This window comes from Chelon labrosus (assembly GCF_963514085.1).
Source record: "Chelon labrosus genome assembly, chromosome: 21".
Taxonomy (NCBI): domain Eukaryota; kingdom Metazoa; phylum Chordata; class Actinopteri; order Mugiliformes; family Mugilidae; genus Chelon; species Chelon labrosus.
Window position 1 is genome coordinate 13227483 of NC_140354.1, and position 20984 is coordinate 13248466.

Here is a 20984-nt window from a genome sequence, read left to right on the forward strand (position 1 = left end):
ACCCACCCCGCTCCCGCTGTCGTGCTCCCTTCTCTCTGTGACTTAGGATTTTAAATGCAGCAGCCTCTGCAACTTGTGATCTGACTAATTTTTAACGTCAAGTGTGCGCTTCCCTCTGTGCGGGGCCGAGCTCGCTATACCTGCCTCCTGCATTCACGCCTGGAGCAAAGGCGGGTGGACGAGGGGGGGCTGGCTGACTGACTGGCGTTTGGAAACACACATTCCCAATGCTTCTCTGTCACACAAATCAGATATAAAGCCTAGGTACCCAGTGAGATATATAAATATATATGAAAAAAAGGAGGGAAGGAATCATGTCCTCCCCGCCCCCCTCTCCCCCCCTTCTCCATCTCGTTCTCCGTCCACAGAAATGAGGCGAGATATTGTTTTTGACGAGGCGGCGGACAGCAGGAATACACATTTTGAGAAGCGCTGCCTCTTGCTGCTATCGCCATTATTACGTGATGGGAAGCCGCGGAGCTGCTCTAATTTGGTTAAGCTAAGGTTTACACTGGTAGTGATGGCTGGGCAGGGAGAAAGACAGGGGGCGGGTGGACAGCCAGGATACCCGGCCCTAGAAATAGAATTGTGAAGTGACTCATCCATCCAGCCATCCGCAAACCTTAATTTAATAATAACAATAATCATAATAATAATACTACACTATCTGTAAAAAAATAAAAAAATAAATCGATGCTGCGTTCACTGACCTCTGCCTTCATGTACTTATTACACTTTGCATGTTTTCCCATATGTCTTCACACCGACAACAACACCACGCAAGCGCCACACACTATAGTAACTTATGAGATTAGAAAATGAAATTACCCCTCCGCCCCCCCCCCCCCTCCTCCACCCCACTTGCTTCAATGGGAGAACCTAAAAATGGAACCACAACCAGCTCCCTGTGCCTGTGAGTGATTGACTTTCCGCGGAGGCACTGAAATAAGTAATGCAACCGAATTTGATACGAGATCTGTCTGGATATAAACATGGATGGAGCGAAAAGGGGGAGTGGGAAATCCTCCCATCTCTGCATCTTATTTTCCTAGCCACATCTTTTTTTTTTTTCTTCTTTTTTTTTTTTTTTTAAGAAAAAAAAAAAGAAATCAAGGTCTGATTCACGGTGAAGGGGTTTGAGCAAAGGCAGAGACACTGAGTGCTGACATGAATAATGGCGACCAGCTTCACTCCAGCAGCCTTCCAAAGAAAACACATTGGAGGGGAAAAATGCTGGGAGAGAAGAAGAAGAAGAAAAAAAAACTTCTAAAAAATGAATTCAGTCAGTCAGGTTTTGCGCGTAAAGTTAATTTGGACGACACAAAAGCACCATCTATATGACATTATCAACAGCAGGAAATGCATATTTGTGCAGGCAGAGCATGTGGGGACATAAATAAAGCTGATACAGAATGCCAAAAGCCAGGCTAATTCCCCCAAGCTTCAGTCGGTGCAGAAAGCAGTTTAATCATTGCATTTCACTTAAAACCGTGGGCCAAATTAAACTTGAGAAGCCATAGACTCCAACCGGCGTCATTTAAATCTTCAGGGCAGAGCTACTTGGATTCATTCACACCTCCTGGCTAGACAGATGAGATTTTCCTGGCCGGCAGGTCCCTTTTTATGAGATTTCATGGCGGCTGAGGCGTGCCCGGTGTGCCAAATTTAAACAAATCTCCCGTTAATTGGTCGCCGCAGTAATTCAAGACCTGGAGCTACAGCCAGCCACCGCCACACTGAGGCAGGGGGAAGAAAAAAAAGAAAGAAAACACCCCGAGTTATAATCAAGTGTAAAACAGCAGAGAGGTGTGAGTGAGGGCAGAGGAGGAGGAGGAGAAGGAGGAGGAGAGCGAGAGCCGGAACAGAGGGAAGGGGGAAAGAGGACCACTGCCGGCCGTGGTGAGATCTCTTCCTCCTCTCCTTCTTCTTCCTCGTTCCGGTGTATCATCGGTCCACCGACCGTCATTTTTTCCCCCACCGTCTTCCCACAGCGGAGGGAAAAAAACATGATTCATCACGGGCAGCGCCATAAACAACAGCACTCAAACACACAATGGCAGCCCCGGCCGCACGCTGACACCCTGCCTCACGATAAATCAAGAGAAGTAGCTGGCTGGGAGAAGGAGAAAAAAAAAAAACAGAAAGAGGAGAGAGAGAGAGGAAGGGAGAGGGAGAGGGAGGGATGGACAGAGAGTCAGGCAGATAGAGAGAGATGTAGAGGCAGACAGGAGGTGATGGGAGAAAGATGGAGAAGAATATCAAAGTGCTTCTTAAAATATAAACAGCCATCGGCTAACATTGCACTGCTCCCTCTCTCCCTCTCTCTCTCTCTCTCTCCCCGGTTTTGCAAGGCAGGGCGGCTGCACCGCTTCCACCTATAAACAATGGCTGATGATGATGGGTGGGGGGTGATGTGTAAACAACACGACAAGCAACATGCACGATGAGAAAACACAGCGAAAGATGGGTATTTCTTGGGCATATTTACCACGATGTTAAAATAGCCTATGATTCACTGAGAGGGATGCGGCCGAAGGCGGCGCAGCGGCGTAGAAGATGAGGAGGAAGAAGAAGAAGAAGTGTGGTTTCCCCCCACGCAGTCCCCTTCCTTCCGCAATACTCACGGTGTCCACAACGACCCGCAAGACGCACACCCGTCCAAATTTGTTTTATTGCAGCCTCCTTCTCTCTTTTCTCTTCCCCTCTCTCTCTCTCTGTTGGCGTTTCTCAGTGTCTCCTCTTCCCCCCCTCTCTCTTTTTTCTCTCTCTCTCTCTCCCCCTCTCTCCGCTGCTATAGGGGGCTTGTAGTTTTTTTTTTTTTTTTTTTTTTTTTTTTGAAAGGACAGTTGAATTTTCCACGTCAGGCGCACACACACACTGGAGCAGCACCACGTCCTGCCGTTATATTCCTGAGGAATACATATCTATTCTGCAACCTCTGCATTAATTATTTAATGAATCACGTGACGTGTTGGTCGGGGCGGGGGGCGTGGGGGTGGTTGTGCGGGAGGGGGTGCCTCTCCGTTCTTGGGACCCGTCCGGACTCTTGCAGGAGTCCAAAATGAACATTAACAGGAAAAAAAAAGAAATAACCAAAAAATAAAAATAAAAAATCAACTCGATCACTTGTGTTTACTTTAAAGTCGAGCCCTGTGTGTTAATACGTGTGTGTGTGTTCTGATCTGTACGGTAAAGCAGGCCCGTGACAGGCACAAAGAGAGAGAGAGAGAGACCGATAAAAGATGACTGTCACCGGCTATGTTCGTTTTTTAAAAATGACTGCACGCCTTGCCCTCTCTTTTCGTTATCCCTCACTGTCACCTCTCTCTCGGTTCACCGTCAGGCCGAACACGGGGAACTCCTCGCATTGTCCCGTCTTATATTTCAACGGATCTGTTTACCAGCAGTGGGCAATATTCGCCGTGTGACGGCGCAAAGCTCGGGAATAATTCATCTGATATTGCGCTCCGCATCCGAGTTTATTTCCCCCCGTTTGGTGTCTTCTCCCCCGCATCCTGGAGCGAAGCTGGATGTTTTAACAGTCACTAAGAGTCCTGCCAAGTGCAGTAGTTTGTTGAAATGTAAGAGTTGGATTAATTAAATAACAGAATAAACCGTGCTTTTATAGTTTGAATCAGAATTAATTAGAATTAAATATTATATTGGGACTAAACTGATCAAAGGTGAACCATTAACATGTTTTTTCCCAGTGGCTTAATTCGTTAAGGGGAAGGAGATATTTATTTTAGCAGGGATAGCTTTGGACAGGTAGGAGAGGAGGAAAGAAAGGGAGACAAAGAGATTGTAACACGGACAGATAGACACTAAGGAGGCAGAGAGAGAGGGAGAGAGTGTGAGAGACCCACGAAGAAACAACGGAGAGACAAAAACCCCCGTAGCGAGGCCGTGCAGGGCAGCAACAATAGCACGTTGGAATCCCTCTGGCGCTCGGTTAAAAAGCTGGAGTCGCCTTCAGCAGAACAATGGAGCCCGAGACTTGGAGAAAGAAAAAAAAAAAAAAAGAGTGTCGAGGCCGGGAGGCGAGAACAAGACTAACCTAGCAAACAAGAAACACTTCAAGGTCAAAGAATGGGCCGCAGCAGCCTCAAGACGCACCGCTTCCCCCTCACAGAAACGTTTCCTTTACCCGCTTCTCCATCCTTGAAATATAAACTCCTCTTCTGCAGAGTTTGGTCTTTATCACCAGTGTCAGTTAAAACCCTTTTTTTATTTTTTTATTTTTATACTTGATCCAGAAATCCCAGCAGACATGGGAGGAAGAGGCAGGCAGGGGCCACTGAGATTGTAAAGCTTAAACAAATGCAATAAGCAGAAAGTAATTAGTGGTTTGTTTCTAAATATATAATCCACCAAATGACTATAAAAAAAAATACTAAAAATAATGTGCTTTTATTATGTGTAAAACAGTTGGGTGGTGAATTATTAATTAGCCTTAAGATGCACTAAAAAGAACGTGCAAAAAATAATGAGAATAAAAAAAGCAAACATGCAAAACGCGTCCTTTAAAACTTGCATTCCAAGCACAGCGGCGCTTCCCTGAGATTTTTACCCACAACAAGATTGAAATCAAACATTTGCGGTGGTGATGATGGCGTCTTTAATGACGGCCATAAATTATGGCAATCACAGTGTGAAACAACAGCTAAGATAAGTAACAGCAGAGACCTGGGCCGGCCTGACAACAGCAATACGAATCAGCTCTGTAAACTTGGCACGGCCACATGCGAGGCTATTACGCACCGTTTCAATAGCCTAAACATCCGAATTATGATGGGCAGGGGAGTCGAGCAGGAAGAAATACTTCCAACTACAGTTACTCTAGCTATAACATTACAGTCATCGTGACATTACAGTGACAGGAGGATACCGCCGTCTGACAACACAAGACAGAAAGCTTCGCGTGTTTGGTAGAGGTACCAGCAAGGACTCAGCATTACGCAGCACTGTGAGATTCACGTCAGTGTAAAATGGTTATTTTAACATTAATCAGCTAGGTGTAGAATAAAAAAAGAAAGAAAAAAACACTGAAGAAGGTGGAGTACTTTGAGATCTTGGGGGTCTCTTGGTCCGTGATGGATTAAGACAGGTAGATTCTTCCTCCTCGTTAATGATTAACTAGGCTTTGAATAAAAAAGAGAGAAACTGAAAATGTCTCTTTGTTAAGATGGAGAATGGCCGTAAAATTAAAGTGTCCAAGACGTGATTAAGTGGTTATATATTACACCACGAGTAGTCAAATTATTATTATTATTGTTATTATTGTTATTATTATTTTTATTATTAGACTGCACTGATTCCAGAAAGACAAAAAAAAAAAAAAAAGAAAAAAAGAAAAAGCATCAAGAGGAAAAGAGAGATTGATTTACCAAGCCCCGACATCTCGCCTTTTACCGCGGCTCGTAAATCTGTCTCGAGACGGCAGCACGCGCACAACCGGTTTTTGAAATATACTCTTCTCCTGCGCGAGACGTGAGGTCTTCCCTCAGTTATGCGATTGCGCCAGAGACTTCCCCGTGGCCGCTCTCACGAGTCGGGGCTTGTCCAGTAGACAAAAAAAAAAAAAAAAAAAAGTGCTAACCTGTTTATTATTATTATTATTATTTTATAATTATTATTGTTCATTATGTTAAAGGACAAATCAAAATCAATAGCTGCTAATATTTAAGTAGGTTTTAAAGCCCGTGTAAGCGTGAACGCTCAGACTGCTGTTACTAAAGAGGAGCCATAATTGCAATTTGAATCCTATTTGAAACCCGCCTGTCTGTACTTTTTAATTTTTAATTTATTTAAAAAAGTGCATTTTAATGGGCTGCTGTGGCCGTCTTGCTGTCGAAGATGACAGGATCAATGACTTTGGAGCAAACTGATCCGCCACTGTTAACTTTAGAGAGCCTTTCAGGGAGCCTGCTGCGCTACAGTAAATCAGCTACACTTTTTTTTTTTTTTTTTTTTATTGTTTTATTTTATTTTTTTTACATGGAGCTCGTTGGAATTTGAGCTAATGAATACATCATTACCTCAAATTCCAACGAGCTCCATCCGTCTAGATGTGCTCTTACAACCCAGCAGCGTGCTTTAATACCAGTAGACGTTCACTCCTGGATTACTTGCTGCTATAAACTGTAACTGATACTTGGTCTTTAACGCAGCACAAAAAAAACATTGTGCAGCAAACGCTCCATTTGCCATCTCTATTTTACATATAGGAAGTGACGAGTAAACGATATGATGAGAGGGACAGAGCTGAGAAACAGTCCACACTTACAGGTTTATCCACCTTTATAAGGAAGTTTATTGAGAGATTTTGTTAATTCAAATCAGTTTGCGTCAAAAGCAAGTGGAGTGGTGTGCAAATTACTATATTATTTACGACAAACCGCAAACAAACACTCGGCTTTTTTTTGTTTAACAAAACAGGACACTAATCTGAGGCTATATGTCTCCGATTTGCTCGCCACATCCCGTTATTGCAGCGATATGTTATAACATCTGACATTGAGTCTTTGTCATTAGGATCTTGAAGTAAAGGCTTAAGAGAGGTGGGTTAATCCTGTAGTATCAATACCGTTGTGCGAGCCTAATGCTCCGCCATTAGTCATGCAGGCCGCAGAAGCCTATTTATCACTCGCATGTAACGGATATGAACGCTGTTGTAACGCGCAATGGGTACGATCATCTCACCAGGCCCGCGTGTCTCCATTCAGCAAAATGCGGCATCGCGGATTCCCGAGCTGCTCAAAAGCTTACGCGACTTCACGATGAATGAAACTCGAGGCTCGCTACAAATTCACGTGCCATGCGACTTATTGTTCGCGTCGGTTTTTAGGACTTTAGGCTGCTTTAATATACACATCCTGGCTGTAAAGGCTGTGATCCAGCTTCAAAGTTCAAACAAAAATATGCAAACAAACAATTAGTTTGTTGTCAATAGGTGATTAAAGCTAACGTGGGGGTAATAACTCATGATTTTATCATTCAAGGTTATGGCTCAGATGACATGGCGTCTTCTTTTTCTTGCATTAAAGACCTTCGTTAGGCGGCGCTGACAAATGCTACGGGGATATGCGGCGGGAATTAATCATATATTTGTGATTTATTAATTGAGCAACTATGAAAAGTAACTGCTTTATCATCAAGGATACCCATTGACTAACAAGGCACAGCTGCACTGCCACATTACTCCGGCAGTCTGGCCTCTGAAAAGGAATTGTGTATGCGCGCGTTGCAACTTGGCAGCCATTATTTGGCTCTCTCTTTTAATACTTAATACGTGTCTGCTTTTAAATGGCTCGCACGCCCGCGCGCGCACACATCCGTGCGGAGAGTGCTGTAGTAAAAAGCCTGGCAGCCATATATCTCTCGTGATGACCTCCTCCTGCAGCCCGCGCGCCTGCACCGTGACCTCCTCGTCTCCTCGCGCTCCCCCGGAATAATAAATTTCTCGGGCAACGGATGCAACGAGCGAGAGGAGAGACGAGAAAAAGAAAAAAAGAAAAAAAAAAAAAAACAGCGTGGGCGATTTGTCTGGTAATTAGCAAACCACCGCGAGACTCCAAGGGCCGGGAAGAAGAAGAGGGATTTGTGTAGTTTTTGTGTTTTTGTTGTTTTTTTGCGTTGCGCGTGTGATGATCACATATTTGGAGCATGCATGTCACGGTGCATCTCCACCAGCCTGCACGTGCGTGCGTCGTGAACCCTGAAAGCCCAAAGCTTCCTGTCTCAAAGCTGCTGCTGAGACATCAGCTCCATCAGCTGGTCCAGACCCTCCAAACAGGCTGCAAACAGGCAGAGAGCAGCTCCTCCGCAAACCGCCTCTCGCCCCTGCCTCCCTGACCCCCGTCGATTCATGCTTTTTATTTTATTTTTATTTTTTTTTAAATTTTATTATTTAACTTCACAGTTATTTAACTGCTAATCCCACTGCGATTACAAAAACTAATCTCCTTCTGGATGCAGGGGAGCATCGGGCCAAGCGATAAAGCCGCAGAGAAAACAACACTTATCAATATAAAGGAGCAGAAATCACACACACGCACACACACACAAAAAAAAAAGGAACGTCTGGTTTCGCCAAGTAAAAGGCTCGACAGGCTTTTATGCGGCAGCAGTAGAGCAGGAAGATTTTTAATTTAACGAGTGTGCTTTAATGAACCTGCGTGAGCTCAGGGCAGGAATTACATTAGCTCCGTTCAAGGGTTTCAGTCGGAGAAACTTCACAAACTACTGCCACTGCACTGCATTTCTTTGCGAACGCGTTTAGCCCAAACTACTTTTGCTCTTAGTCCGACACGATATTCCCACTGAGCTGTTTATATGGCTAATAAAATGCATCCCATCCCACTGCTGTTGTACACGAATCAACCATCTAATTGCCAAAGTCGGCGCTGCGTCATTTGATATTTGCAGATTTTATGCGCAAAGTTTCTCAAGAGCCGATTTCACACTTTTTCCAAACGTCTCCAAACCCAAACCAGAAGCTGAATTCGTCACATGCTGCTTCCATGAACCAAATAAAACACTACATGGATTCTGATACTGAGAATATTAGTTTAGATGTGTTGTTAATGTGTACTTTAGCAATAAACTCTATTCAAAACGTCTAATAAGCATATCGAGTGCTTTCTCTTCCACGTGATTGCCTTATTTGCTGCACCTTTTTCCCTTTTAATGGTGCGTTGCACCCAGGAGCATTGCAGCCATTAATTTTTACTGCAATTAATAGAAACGTCTGTCTCTTTATTGTTCTATTTTATCACACAAATGCGCCTCGACTGTATTTTTAAATCCCATTTTCTTGTTATTAACTTAATACTACCTCCGATTCAGATGGGTCTTTTAAAAACCGTATGGCTGATTGTGCTTGGACTCATTTTTAAGTAATATCTACAATACTGGCGGAATTAATTCATCTATAAACTTGTACCGCAAAATATAAACAGTGTAAGCTGGAGAAAAATGGTGTCTTTGAGGAACACTGACACTGCTTCCTGTAGATTTCTAATAAACCTCCTAATATCATGGCGCTGAGACCGCTTTCCTCTCTTGTAGTCGCTAATGTTGGTGCATTTAATTTGTTGTTAGTGGATTTATTTGGCAAAGACTGCCACGGATGGAGCTGTCACGCAATCTGAGGGCAAAACATTAGACTGTTAGAGGTAAAGGTGTATTTAGACATAAATAAAACCAGAGCCGCCAACATCTGCGTGCAAAATCCGCTCTGCTTCGTGATGCTTTGTGACGAAAAAGGCTAAACTGCGTATTTGAAGCACACCTTCCTTCTGTAGTTCACACAAAATGTTGAACCGAGACAGCACTGAGAAAAGCCTTCCTGTGAGGAAAGGTTTTATACGACTGCAACGTGTCTGGCGGATAGTTTAAGGAGGTGGTCATGTAACAAGGTGACTGCAAGTCACAGAGTTGGTCCCAAGAACAGCAGCTCCTTGCATTATTTTAATCATTAAATGTTGGATGTGACCATACTATGTTGTTGAAATGATTTTGATTGTCCGTAATTCAAATCTAGCTGTATGGATCTGACCAGAGCTTTTGTCTAAACTTGGACCAATTAGTGCAAGGTCCAAGAGACCACCCTGAAACTATCAACCAAAATATAACGTTCTACGAGACCTCAGTCAAATGCGAAGTGGAAAACGAGGAGGCATACGTGCCCGCCGTTGGGGACATTTTACAAGCAGTGACGGAAAAGTGGAGCTAAGCTGACCAGCAGCATCTTTCCCATGTTGTTCCTTTGATTAATCAGAACTTGATTAACCAGAACACCTCCCCTCCTCCAACCACACACACACACACACACAAACACATAAACACACACACACATCCTCCCCTCAGCTGCAGGTCAGATTACCGGGCTGGAAAATGACCACCAGCTCAATACCTATAAATAGTGGTGGCTGCAGCTCACTGAATCGCACACAAGTCGCTTTTCCAGTAAAACCATGAGAATTCTGTTCCGTATTATACCAACCACCGACTGCTATGAATCAGCTTCTGTCAAATGGGTGTCATGTTGTGAAGTTTTACCAAACACGAGTTCGTGTAAAACTCTCCGCCTGCATACAGCGGGGCAACCAAGCTATAACAGGCATGGAAGTTAAAAGGCTGCTCAGCAGCTTTTCAACAAAGCAGTCAGGAGGGGCAGGCTGTGTTTACACTAATGTCCAAGTCTGTCCAAATACTGTGCAGCATCAGACTGCACAATTTCTCAGCCTTACAGACATGGCTGACTCAGTGTATCTTATATCACAGTGCACAAGTTTTTAGTTTGAGACCATGTGCTCGGTTCTTGTGACCAATATAAAAGAAACCTATAATTGCAAACGGATTATTATTATTATTTTTTTTTTTTAATCTGCTGAGAAACCCTCCCCAACGCAACCCAGTTTATGTGAGAGTCGGCAGTGGCCTAGCTGACCCCTGCAGAGGTGGATGGGCTGTCTGTCTGGGTGTGGGAGCGGAGATATCGCTGCCTGACTGGGTTACAGTGCCCTGAACTCGGCCTGTTATGACTAAGTGGCCCGGGGGCTCCGGAGGTCTGGGAATGTCCGAAGGAGCGGAGGGTCTAGAAGCCTTGTGAGGTCAAGGGGGACCAGGAGTAGTGGGGGTAGGTGGTGTGTGTGTGTGTGTGTGTGTGTGTGTATGTGTGCGTCTCTGTGGAGGGGAAGGGGGGGGGGGGGGGGGGGTATCCACGGGTCAGCCTCTGGCTTCAGAGCAAGTGGACCTCATCGGTCAGCAAAACGTGTCCCCTGGTTGAACCCTCCGTGGCTGCAGCTTGTCCATTCTGCTGTCCCTGCATGACCATCGATTTTTCCTCCTCCACCGTTCCTTCTCTCCCTTTTTTTTTTCTTTCTGCCTTCTCTTCAATACCCGCTGCTTATATTTCTGCCATTTGTTTCTCTTACTTTTCCTCGCCTCGCATCACGCCACGCCGCGGCCCATACATCCCCACGAGAAGCCTGAGCCCCACCAGCAGAATCGCTTGCTCTTTATTTATTTATTTATTTATTTATTTATTTAATTTTTCTTTAAATCCTCGGCAGATTGATTTTTGAAGGGGTCAAATAGGTGTGAGCGCGCGCCGATCGTTCGCAGTTCATTTGGAAAGCCTCGCAGATCTTTTGTTTTCGAGGTAAATTGTTTTGGAGCGCGACCGAGAGAGTATCCATTAACCAGCAACCCCCCCTCTCCTCTCCTCTCTCCGGTTCTTTTAATTTTTCTTTTTCCACCCTCCCTCCCTCCCTCCCTCCCTCCTCCACGCCTCTCTCCAACGGAACACCGAATTATTCATATTCCCACCGCAGTCTCTGTAGCCCGTTTGCACCTGGCGAACAAAACACACACACAAACACAGAGAGAGAGACACGCGCGCAATGGTATCTCATTAAAAGCTGTAGGCCTAAACCTCAGCAACACTTTATAACCACGGAAACACAGCCGAGACAAAATGCATAATAAGCTCCGACTGAACTAGGAATTATTCACAGGGGTCTTTTGGTCATGCATTAACAATTCTGTGTTTTTAAGTGATATAATCCAGCAAAGCATAGACGACTTGTATAAGTAGCAGTTCAGCCGCATCATATAAACCTTTTATATTTATATATATATATATATATATATATATATATATATATATATTAAAATGCACCTTCAGGATAATCTTACAAATCACACAAATGGACTGTCTTATCATAACTGCCCTTACAAAGCCCGTGCGCGAAGGACGCACACAGCAGCGTATTTTACGCACAACAACAGATGCTCAAGAAGCCGCAGGCCTCGCGAGTGACAAACAGACGCAGGAGTGACATCACCGCATCAAAGGGGGCACGGAAACATTTGCACAAACTCGGGAGAAAACAGAAAACACAACAACACAAGGCCGTCATCCGTAGCTGTATATCCTGCACGCAAACACGCCACACACATATACACACACACACACACACGTTCACACGCACCTTCCAACCCAAACACTCAACTCCAAAAGTCCCTGCGTTTAAAATCAAAGCCCCCGCGGGCCGTAAAATGCCCCCTTCGCCTGACCTCGCCAAATGCGCAGGGGGCAATAAAACCATAAAAACGCCACCGGGCCGTCAGGGAGTCAAGGGAGCCAGAGATAGAAAAGTAGAGGGTAAAATTAAATTCCCAGGCCTCTTACCTTTGACGACACCACTTTTAGCGACTTCTGTGCCATGTTCTTGTACGCAGTGAGGACTCTCTGACTGGTTTGTTGAAGTTTCTTTGGAGGGATTTACTCCTTTCCAATGGGGAAGAAAAAAGTTTTTTTTTTTTTTTTTTCTCTTATGGTGGGATACTTGTTGGGTGATGGGTGGGAAGGAGATGTGTGTGTGCGTGTGCGTGTGTGAGGGAGGGAGGAGGGAGGAGGGAGGAGGGGGTGGTGTCTTCCAAGTGTCTTCCAAGACGTCTTCTTTTTCTTCTCCTCATTCTGTCTTTCTGTTCCTTGCCCTCTCTCTGTCTCTCTCTCTCTCTCCTGGCAGAAGGGGTCTTGTAGCTGCCGGGCGACAATAGAGAAAGAGAAGAAGAAGTGTTTAAAGAAGAACAAGTGATTAATGATTTTCTCTTGTATAATTCTCGCATTTTTCTTGAGGTGCCATCCCCTCTGTCCTGTCCAGAAAATAATGGCAGTGAACTTTTTTATTTTCTCTCTTTCTTTCTTTCAAACGGTTGGCTGGGGTTGGAGGGAGGGGGTGGGGGGGTGGGGGGTGGGCACCCTCACTAAATTTGCTCCCATTCACAGAAGTAGCAGAAGGCCCCAGCTGATAAAGGAGGTTAAAAAAAGAATGGGTTAAGGATTCCTCGGTGGATTTTATTGTGCGAAGTTGTCAGCTGGGACTGCGAGTGCTCATTGGCTTCGGGCGTTATTGTCGAGGAACATATGTGTGTGTGAATATTGGGTCGGTGGTGTCTGTCCAAATGCTCCAGTATATTGTGTTAAGAGCGAAATGCAGCACCCAGACTCGGATATTATCTAAAGGGAAGTGTGAGCAGATGCAGTCATACATACATTTATCTCAAACTTAAACTATATACTTGCAAATTGGTTAATATCAAAAGCGAATTATTTTTTTTCAAATGGATTATTGCGCACTGAAATGTGTTAAAATTCACTGGTTTACTAGCTTACATCCATTTAAACATAGGCTTTGCGCATTTCGGCACAGCGTGCGTGCGCGCACGCCTAGCTAGGTGTACAGTTTGATAGGAGGGCTGTTTCTGCCCTGAAAGAGCCTTTCATAAATAGGAAGAAAACAGATAAATGGGCAGAGGGAGACTCTGTGGCAAGAGGCCCAGGGAGAAATCAACCAACAAGTAATAGGGAATCTTCTCTGGGCCGAGGAATACGAGCGGACCAATTTGGGGGCCACACTTTTTTTTGTTTAAAGTTCACCGAGAGGAATGCTATTTTCTTGTTCTCCCCCCCCCCCCCCCCTTGCTCTATATTTTTCGATACCTGCTCTAGGAAAAGAAAATGAAAATTAATACGGGAGCCGCGCCTTACAAAAGAAGCCATTCGTCTTGTTGATTATCTATTTGGTTGTCAGGGTTTGAGCTATGGCGCCGGCCCGCTCCCTTTTTGTAATATATAAAAAAATAAATAAAACACACATGCGCGCACGGCAGCGGTGCAGAAAACACCGATAGGAGAAAAAGAAAAATGTTGTGCAAAAAATTACACTCATTAAAGCATTAAAAGACCACGAACCGAGAAACTATTAAATTTTTTTTTATTTTTTTTTTTCTTCACAACCAGAAGTAGGAGAAGAAGGAGAAGGGGAGGGAGGGGTTGTCCCATACTCTGTGTCGGGCCGGTGGCAAGCGCATCTGAGCAGCCGTTAAATTAACGGGAGAACGGGAGTGAAACGGAGGGACGGTTTGTGATTTAAAACGAGATTACAGGACGTAATGTACCAAGATCACTCACGGCCGGGACAGATTAATCATCGCAGGCTCCTGATTTCTCGAGACAGGTCGCTGTGCCTTTGTAGGCAAAACCAACATTGGAATTACATAAAATTAGGTATTGTGTGTGTGCCAGTGCGTGTTTTTCCTTAAATACAACATCCACCGTTAAATCCTGATGAGAGGATCGAGTTCTGCTTTCACTCGGGCTGTGCAAAAGAGAAAAAAGGGGGACACCGTGCGATCTGTTACATGGTAGAGAAGAATAAAAATAAAAAGGGGGAAACGTGAAATGTGTGAAACGGTCGTTTTAGAAGGGACCGAGCGAATCACTTCCGCAGGAAGAAAGAAGAGAAGGTAGAAAATGATACATTTTCATCCATTTATTTAAATTTCTATTAACTATTTACAAATAATAGGAAGGTAGACACTGAGGAGGCATAAGCAGAGAAACGTACATGTCTGGGGAGGTAACACATGTTCAACAATACCATCATTATTATTATCGTCATTTAACAATAGAAACGGATCTTTGGAATGTAAATAAAATAATTCAGAACATCTGTAGAGTGGCACAAAGTGAAAGAATAGAAGGTGGGGGGGGGGGAGGAGAAATGAGAATCAAGTGTGCGCGCATCTAATGTGCGGAGAAAATAGAGACAAAGAGGAAAAGATTAATAACAGGACGCTCCTTGTTTTGCTTTTTTTTATGTTTTTTTTTTTTTTTTCAGAATGTCCCTTTCTAGAACAGTTGTTTATAATTAAATTACATTATTTTTTTAAATGTTCCACGTACAAGAAATGCTCTTTTCTGTATTGCAGGTAATAATAATAATAATAATAATAATAATAATTATGACTCGTCACATAATTTCCCCCCCCCAAAAAAATAATATATATATATAAAAGCTCAAAAAGCTGTCACTTCATTAAACGAGCAAGAGGAAATGAGAGAACCAAAAAAAATAATAAAAATAAAAAATATATATATAAGTACAACTGAGGTAATAGGTAGGCTAGTACATTACATAGTGCTGTGTTTATACTGTGTTCTTTTTGTACCAGGATTTTGTGTGTGTTCATTAGTGTCCTTTGTTTCAGGCAGCATTTACAAAAAAAAAACCCTGTTTGTTTGGTAAGTTAGTGGGAGATACCTTAATTTCGCTTTACTTCGCTTCCATCACCCTGTTACACTGTTTCCCTGTATACAACATCACAAAATGAACAATCAACGGACGCACATAAACGCTCCTCGTCACTCTCGGCAACAATCATTTTACAATCAACACTGAATTCCAAAGTAACTACAATTTAAAAAAAGAAGCTTAGAAGCTATAATTTGTCGTGAAACAAAACGGAAATAGCAACGGCTATAACGGCAACCCTACATTTTGGATCATAACGGAGTTTACACTGGGTGTGTTAGATGTACGGGCGGAGGGGTGTCGTGGAGCTGTGTGTTCTTCTGTGTGGTGAGTGTAAGAATGTTCGTTCTGATGAAACGTGTGTTTCATTTATTACACGTGCGTGCGTAAAAGAGGGGGGGTTGGGGGTGGGGGGTGGGGGGTGTAGTGGTTTGGGGAGGGGGGGGGGGGGGGTGGGGGGTGCACGGGCGAGGGGGTAATAGGCAGAGCCGCGGTTCACCCCTTTGCTTTGTACCCGCAGAGTAAACATGACAAATGGGGCCCGAGTTTGGCATGATTAAAGATGAAAACGAGGATCTATCTTCACCAAAAAAAAAAAAGGAGTCTTGGCTAGAAAAAGAGAGGGAAAGAAACCACACACGCGGGAACATTATCTTCAGCCTACCGTCTTCTGCTCTGTCAGAGGGAGGAAGACGGAGAGGAGTATAAAAAGAAACAGAAATTAAAAGCAGAAAGTGAGAGAGAGAGAGAGGGAAGAGGGTGAACGGAGGCAAAGAAGCAGCATTATTTTTTATCAGTCCTTTCAGTCTCCTTCGCCTACTTTTGTTCATTTCATATTTTATGAATGGAAATTTCCCCTTCTACCCCCTCCCTCGCACTAACGTCATATAATAGTGAGTAACATCAGCACAGATCAGGGCCACACAATGACATCTCTCCCTCCCACCAGAGCGAAGGCGTTAATCCGGTCCAAAAGTGCAGGCTCCGGTGGTTACAAGCGTGGCTGGCCCCCTTTTGGCGTTCAGTTTAGGAAATCGGGGAGCGAAAGGCAGGGCCAGCATCTGACGAAGGCCAAAAACAACCGTGCTATAGGGGTCCCGAAGAACGGTTCTGGGAGCCGGTTAGAGCCTGGGAGTTTGTGTTGCTGTTGTTTGTCCCCGAACGGACCTTGGTGTTTGGCAGCTTGTGATCCTTCTTCCATTTCATTCTCCGGTTCTGGAACCAGATTTTGATCTGTCGCTCTGACAGACACAGTGTGTGCGCGATCTCCACCCTGCGCCTGCGCGTCAGGTACCGGTTGTAGTGGAACTCCTTCTCGAGCTCCAGAACCTGCTGACGGGTGTAGGCCGTCCGCGAGCGCTTCGGTTCCCCCCCTGTATAGTTTGGATTCACTGTGGGAGAACAATGGGAATGAACATTAACAGCTCAAGGACAAATACATTAAAATTACACACCAACAATACTACTACTACTGCTACTACTACCAATAATAACAATAATACTACTAATAATAACGATATTAATAACTGTGTGTGCATATAGCTTATATACACGCAATATGCTGCCTGTACTACAAAACAAAATATAGCAAAGAGTGCAACATCAGCAGCAAGACGTTGTCGGTACAATAACGGCTTAAAGAAGACATATTATTGTTTATATTCAGCGTGGACTCCTTAAGGAGGACCCATCAAAGACGTGTAGTAATGACAAAACTGAAAACAGCACAATAAGTCACGGTGAGGGGGGGGAAAAAAAACCACTATCAGCATGCAATGGAAAGAGAAATAAAGCCAAGTCCGCTGCGGTTGTATTTAGCATGGTAGGACGCAAAATGGCTGTAACCCCGGCAGAGGCGTTAATGATAGCAGCCCGGTTTTATCATGTGCCTCTAAAAGCAGCTGTTTCGGCGGCGTTTTTTTTTTTAACACCACGTTATTTCCCCTGTACTCTGCTTTTTCAGCGAACACACGCTGTCAGGTGTCATTCCGGGCCCTGCGGCGGCGTGAATCCTCACAGGACGGACAGCCGTGACACGCCGGTGTCCAAATGTTGTGATTCCCAGAGCAGACTGGAGGCACGGCCGAATGTAAAGGCAGAAAATCTGCGGTGTCCTGGCATGTTCGCGCACGCAAGACCGGGGCTGCAACGAAATGCATGAAATCGGGGAGCGCCGAGGCAAGCCATGCCATGCGTAGCAGTTGTATAAATTTTTATCGTAATCGCGGTGATTGTGGCATTGTCTCTGCTGTACAAACTGGCTGAGAATGGAGGTGGCGGCGGCGGCGGTGGTGGTGGTGGTGGGGGTGGGGGGGTGCAGCAGCTACACGACGGCACTGAATGGCCGACCGGGTAATGATTCAACTAATCTTAAAACTACAACTGGACAGCAGCGAGCAAACACGTTGCAGAAGAGTCCAGTGTTTCCTAATAGATGACAGCTAAAACAATATGCGGAGAGGAAATTAAAGGAAAAAAAAAACCGATTAAACAGCCCTGAATTACACTAAGGTGACTTTGCAAAAGTAGCATTTTGTCGCCGCCTGAACATGATCGCCGGGTATCCCGAAAACACACCAGGCAGCAAGTCTGCTGGAGCATCACAGAGAAGCCATAACAGTCTGGAGCTATTCGCTTTTACATTAGTGTTTTACAGCCGGCTCCATAAACATGAATATTTCAGCTGCCATAAAACTTTCCCTCCCCTAGAACAACGAGTGGGGAAAGAAGGCTCGACAGAGTAAAGTACACCGTTTATACAACCCGACCACTTAAAATCAAATTACCAAAGCATAAAGGCTAACTTATGGGCTCGGTCTGAGTTGTCATAAGGCGAGGAATTAGAGCAGACGAGTCTGAGATCGGACTTCAAAAGGCACCTCAGCGGAGAGGTGTAATAAAAATTTATGGAGGGTGTAATTATATTGGCCCTGCAAACAGACGATCGTAAATCTTGACCCAAGGGCTACTCTTCTACTTCTAACGGGGAACAGGGAGAGGAAGCCGTAGATTTTTTTTTTTGACGGTGGACACCTAGCTGACTGCATGGGTTTCCAGTGGGCACAAAGGCGCAGCGAGCAAGCGAGAGGGAGAGAGAGAGAGCGAGGGGGAGAGAGAGAAGTTTGCATGCAGCCCTTACCGATGTTTACATGGACTTTCTTCATCCACGGGTAGACTACGGGGTCCTTGCGAGTGCTCGAAGGGGAAGAAATGCTTTGGCTGTGAGGCGTTTGACCGCAAGACGGAGGCGGAGGAGGCGGACTCGGTGTCACCGAGTCGCAGCGGTGGCTCTGCTCCGGGACTGGGGTGGTCTGCAGCCCGGTCGGGGGTACGACGTGACCCCGAGGGGACATCACCACCGAGGCGGGCTGCGCTGCACGCTGGCACGGCGTGAACGGCGGCTCCGTCCGCTGCTGGTGTTGGCTCTGGTGGTGCGGGTGGTGTTGGTGGTGGTGGTGGTAGAGAGAGTCCGGCTGGAAGGCAGCAGGCTCTTGCCTTTGGGAGCTGTAATAGTCCGGAGAGTGACTGGGCAGATAGTCGCTCTGTGAGTATTCCTCGCACGGTGGGAACTTCGGGTCCACATAGTTGGAGTTGATCAAATACGAGCTCATGGCCATTAATTTCAGTCTTTTTGTAGAATTGCACCTAGTCGGAAAATATATAACTAAAATTTATATCTCATCCCTTTACTCTTCGGTTATTCCTGTTCCGTTGAACCCTCCTACTTTTCTGTCAAGTGAACAAAGTTAAGAAGCCACGTGACGGAAGCCGGCCAATGGCGCGCCTCCAGGACGAACCCCGGATAAGGAAATGGGATTAAGCATATACACGGCCCCCGCACGCGCATCATCATATGGCCTCAGTTTGTGGGCATTCACAGTCCGACAATACTTTCCCCTCTCCCTCCCCGTCTCTCCCCTTTAAGCCAGTTCTCTCTGTGTATCGCGGCCACATGTTAGCAGGCGCAGAATCACAACAATAACAACGTCCGACGAGATGAGCACACATTCCGCTCCGGGTGAAGACGCGCGCTCACGGACACACACGAGCAACAGAGTACAGTACAGATGACAAGTCCTCCCTTATTGCAAACGAACCCTTTCCCCCTCTTACGCATCTGGCTGGAACTTCAAATAGAAAAAAAAAAAAAATAAAGGAAAAAAAAAAGAAGTAGCAGAAAGAAAGCGCTTGGGGGGATTTAAAGTGGCGCCTGCACCACCCTCTGTGTATATATTTGGATGTGTGTTGGGACGTGCTTGCCAAATCTCTTTTCTTTTTTTTTTCTTTCTCCCTCCTTCTTTTTTAAATCGCTAATAACGGGGAGTGGGAGAGTGGCCTGGCCGGCTGCTGCACCGCCACCCAGCAGCAGTAGCTACCGTGTCAGAGATAAATCTGGCTTGTTTAGGATCGATAGAAAATTCATCAACTAATTCAGGTTACACTCCCTCTTAAATCACCAGCAGACCTTTGCATTAGGAACGAGAATCCAGCACTGTGTGCCCCCTTTTAAAACCCACGGTGCTCCAACAGGCGCTCATTCCACATTTGACTCCCCGTGCATGGAAATTCAGCCTCGCATGAATAAACGGGATTCATTTCTCCCCACTTTCTGATATTAACCTCGCTGGCATATAAGCCCCATCCCCACCGTGCGCCTGCTTTTGCCCTTGAGGGGTGCATTACTAAACAGAGGTGGAACTCTCTTTGTTGTACTCCCAAAAGAAAATTGATCTAAACAGCCGTGGCCCTCTCCCACAAGCAAGCACATACTTTCAGAGCATTTTATTTCACAGTTTCAGACGCGAACGCGTCGTCATTAAATTCAAAACCTCACTTTCTGCTTGTGTTGTTCTCAAAAACGGACACAAAACACAGGAAAAAACGAACGTTTTGTCTGGTATTACGCACATAAACTCGACAGCACCCCCCCACCATAAAACAAAACAATTCTTAACAGCATTCTCAGCACTTTTACATCGGACTACAATTAAAGCAGTTAAATATCTGTGCACAAGAAACACAAACAAGGCCGCACAACACGTAAAAAGTGTAGAATAGAAAAGAAAAGGAGTTTCAAATTCAAAGCATGCCTGCTGTAGGGGTTTTCTGTTATCAGCAGGATTAAAGGTTTGCACACACAGACCCACAAGCAAGATGATGGAGATATCCAAGTCCTTTGTTTCGAGAAAATTGACCGTCTCCAAATCGAAACCTTACGCACACCCCCACACACGCACACGAACGCAACCCCCCAACACGCCTCCCTGGATGAACAGTACAGCCGGCCGCATCATTTTTCAACCAGACAAATAATAAATAATATATATATAAAAAAAAAAGAAAAGATTCCAATTCAGCCTGGAGTTGGCCTTTAAAACGGCGACGACGTTTGACGATCGAAATAATAAATAAAATGTTACAGGGTTTGGATGAGGGCTTCAAAATCAACATAACTCAGCACAGTTGCAGTCCTAAAACAAATAAAACGGCATATGTATTTTATTCATGTGCACGGAGAAAATGGAAAAAAAAAAAAACGTCTTTTAACCTTTACGCTCCCACTTTTGACCAAACGAAATCGAATATAAAAGCAGCGATCTATACTGATTAAAGGCTTTACAGCCCAATAATAACAGCTAAAGGCCTCTCCTCCCTGTGCGGGATCCATCGCTGCCGTCGTGCAGAAATCCACTATATACTCCCCTAGAAGCGAATTTGTGATTGTTTTAATGATTTTTACACAAATCCGGATCTACAGGGTAGATATAGAAGACATTGGCTCTCCGAAGACGCAGGTTTACACCGTCGATAGGCTTTTATTGCTTTCATAAACTCCCTGCCTTTGACGATATTTTCACCCGTCACTACTGTCTCTGA

The 20984-nt window shown here is 44.9% G+C and overlaps 1 protein-coding gene across 1 annotated transcript; it reads right to left on the reverse strand.

Moving 5' to 3' along the window:
- Positions 1-16092: 16092 nt before the first annotated feature.
- On the reverse strand, positions 16093-18724 carry hoxb4a (homeobox B4a; the record flags this gene model as incomplete). The annotated part of the gene is made up of 2 exons (XM_084571509.1): positions 16093-16498; positions 18247-18724. 2 exons carry the CDS (start codon positions 18722-18724, stop codon positions 16194-16196), a joined length of 783 nt encoding a protein of 260 aa, XP_084427635.1. The 3' UTR covers positions 16093-16193.
- Positions 18725-20984: the final 2260 nt, after the last annotated feature.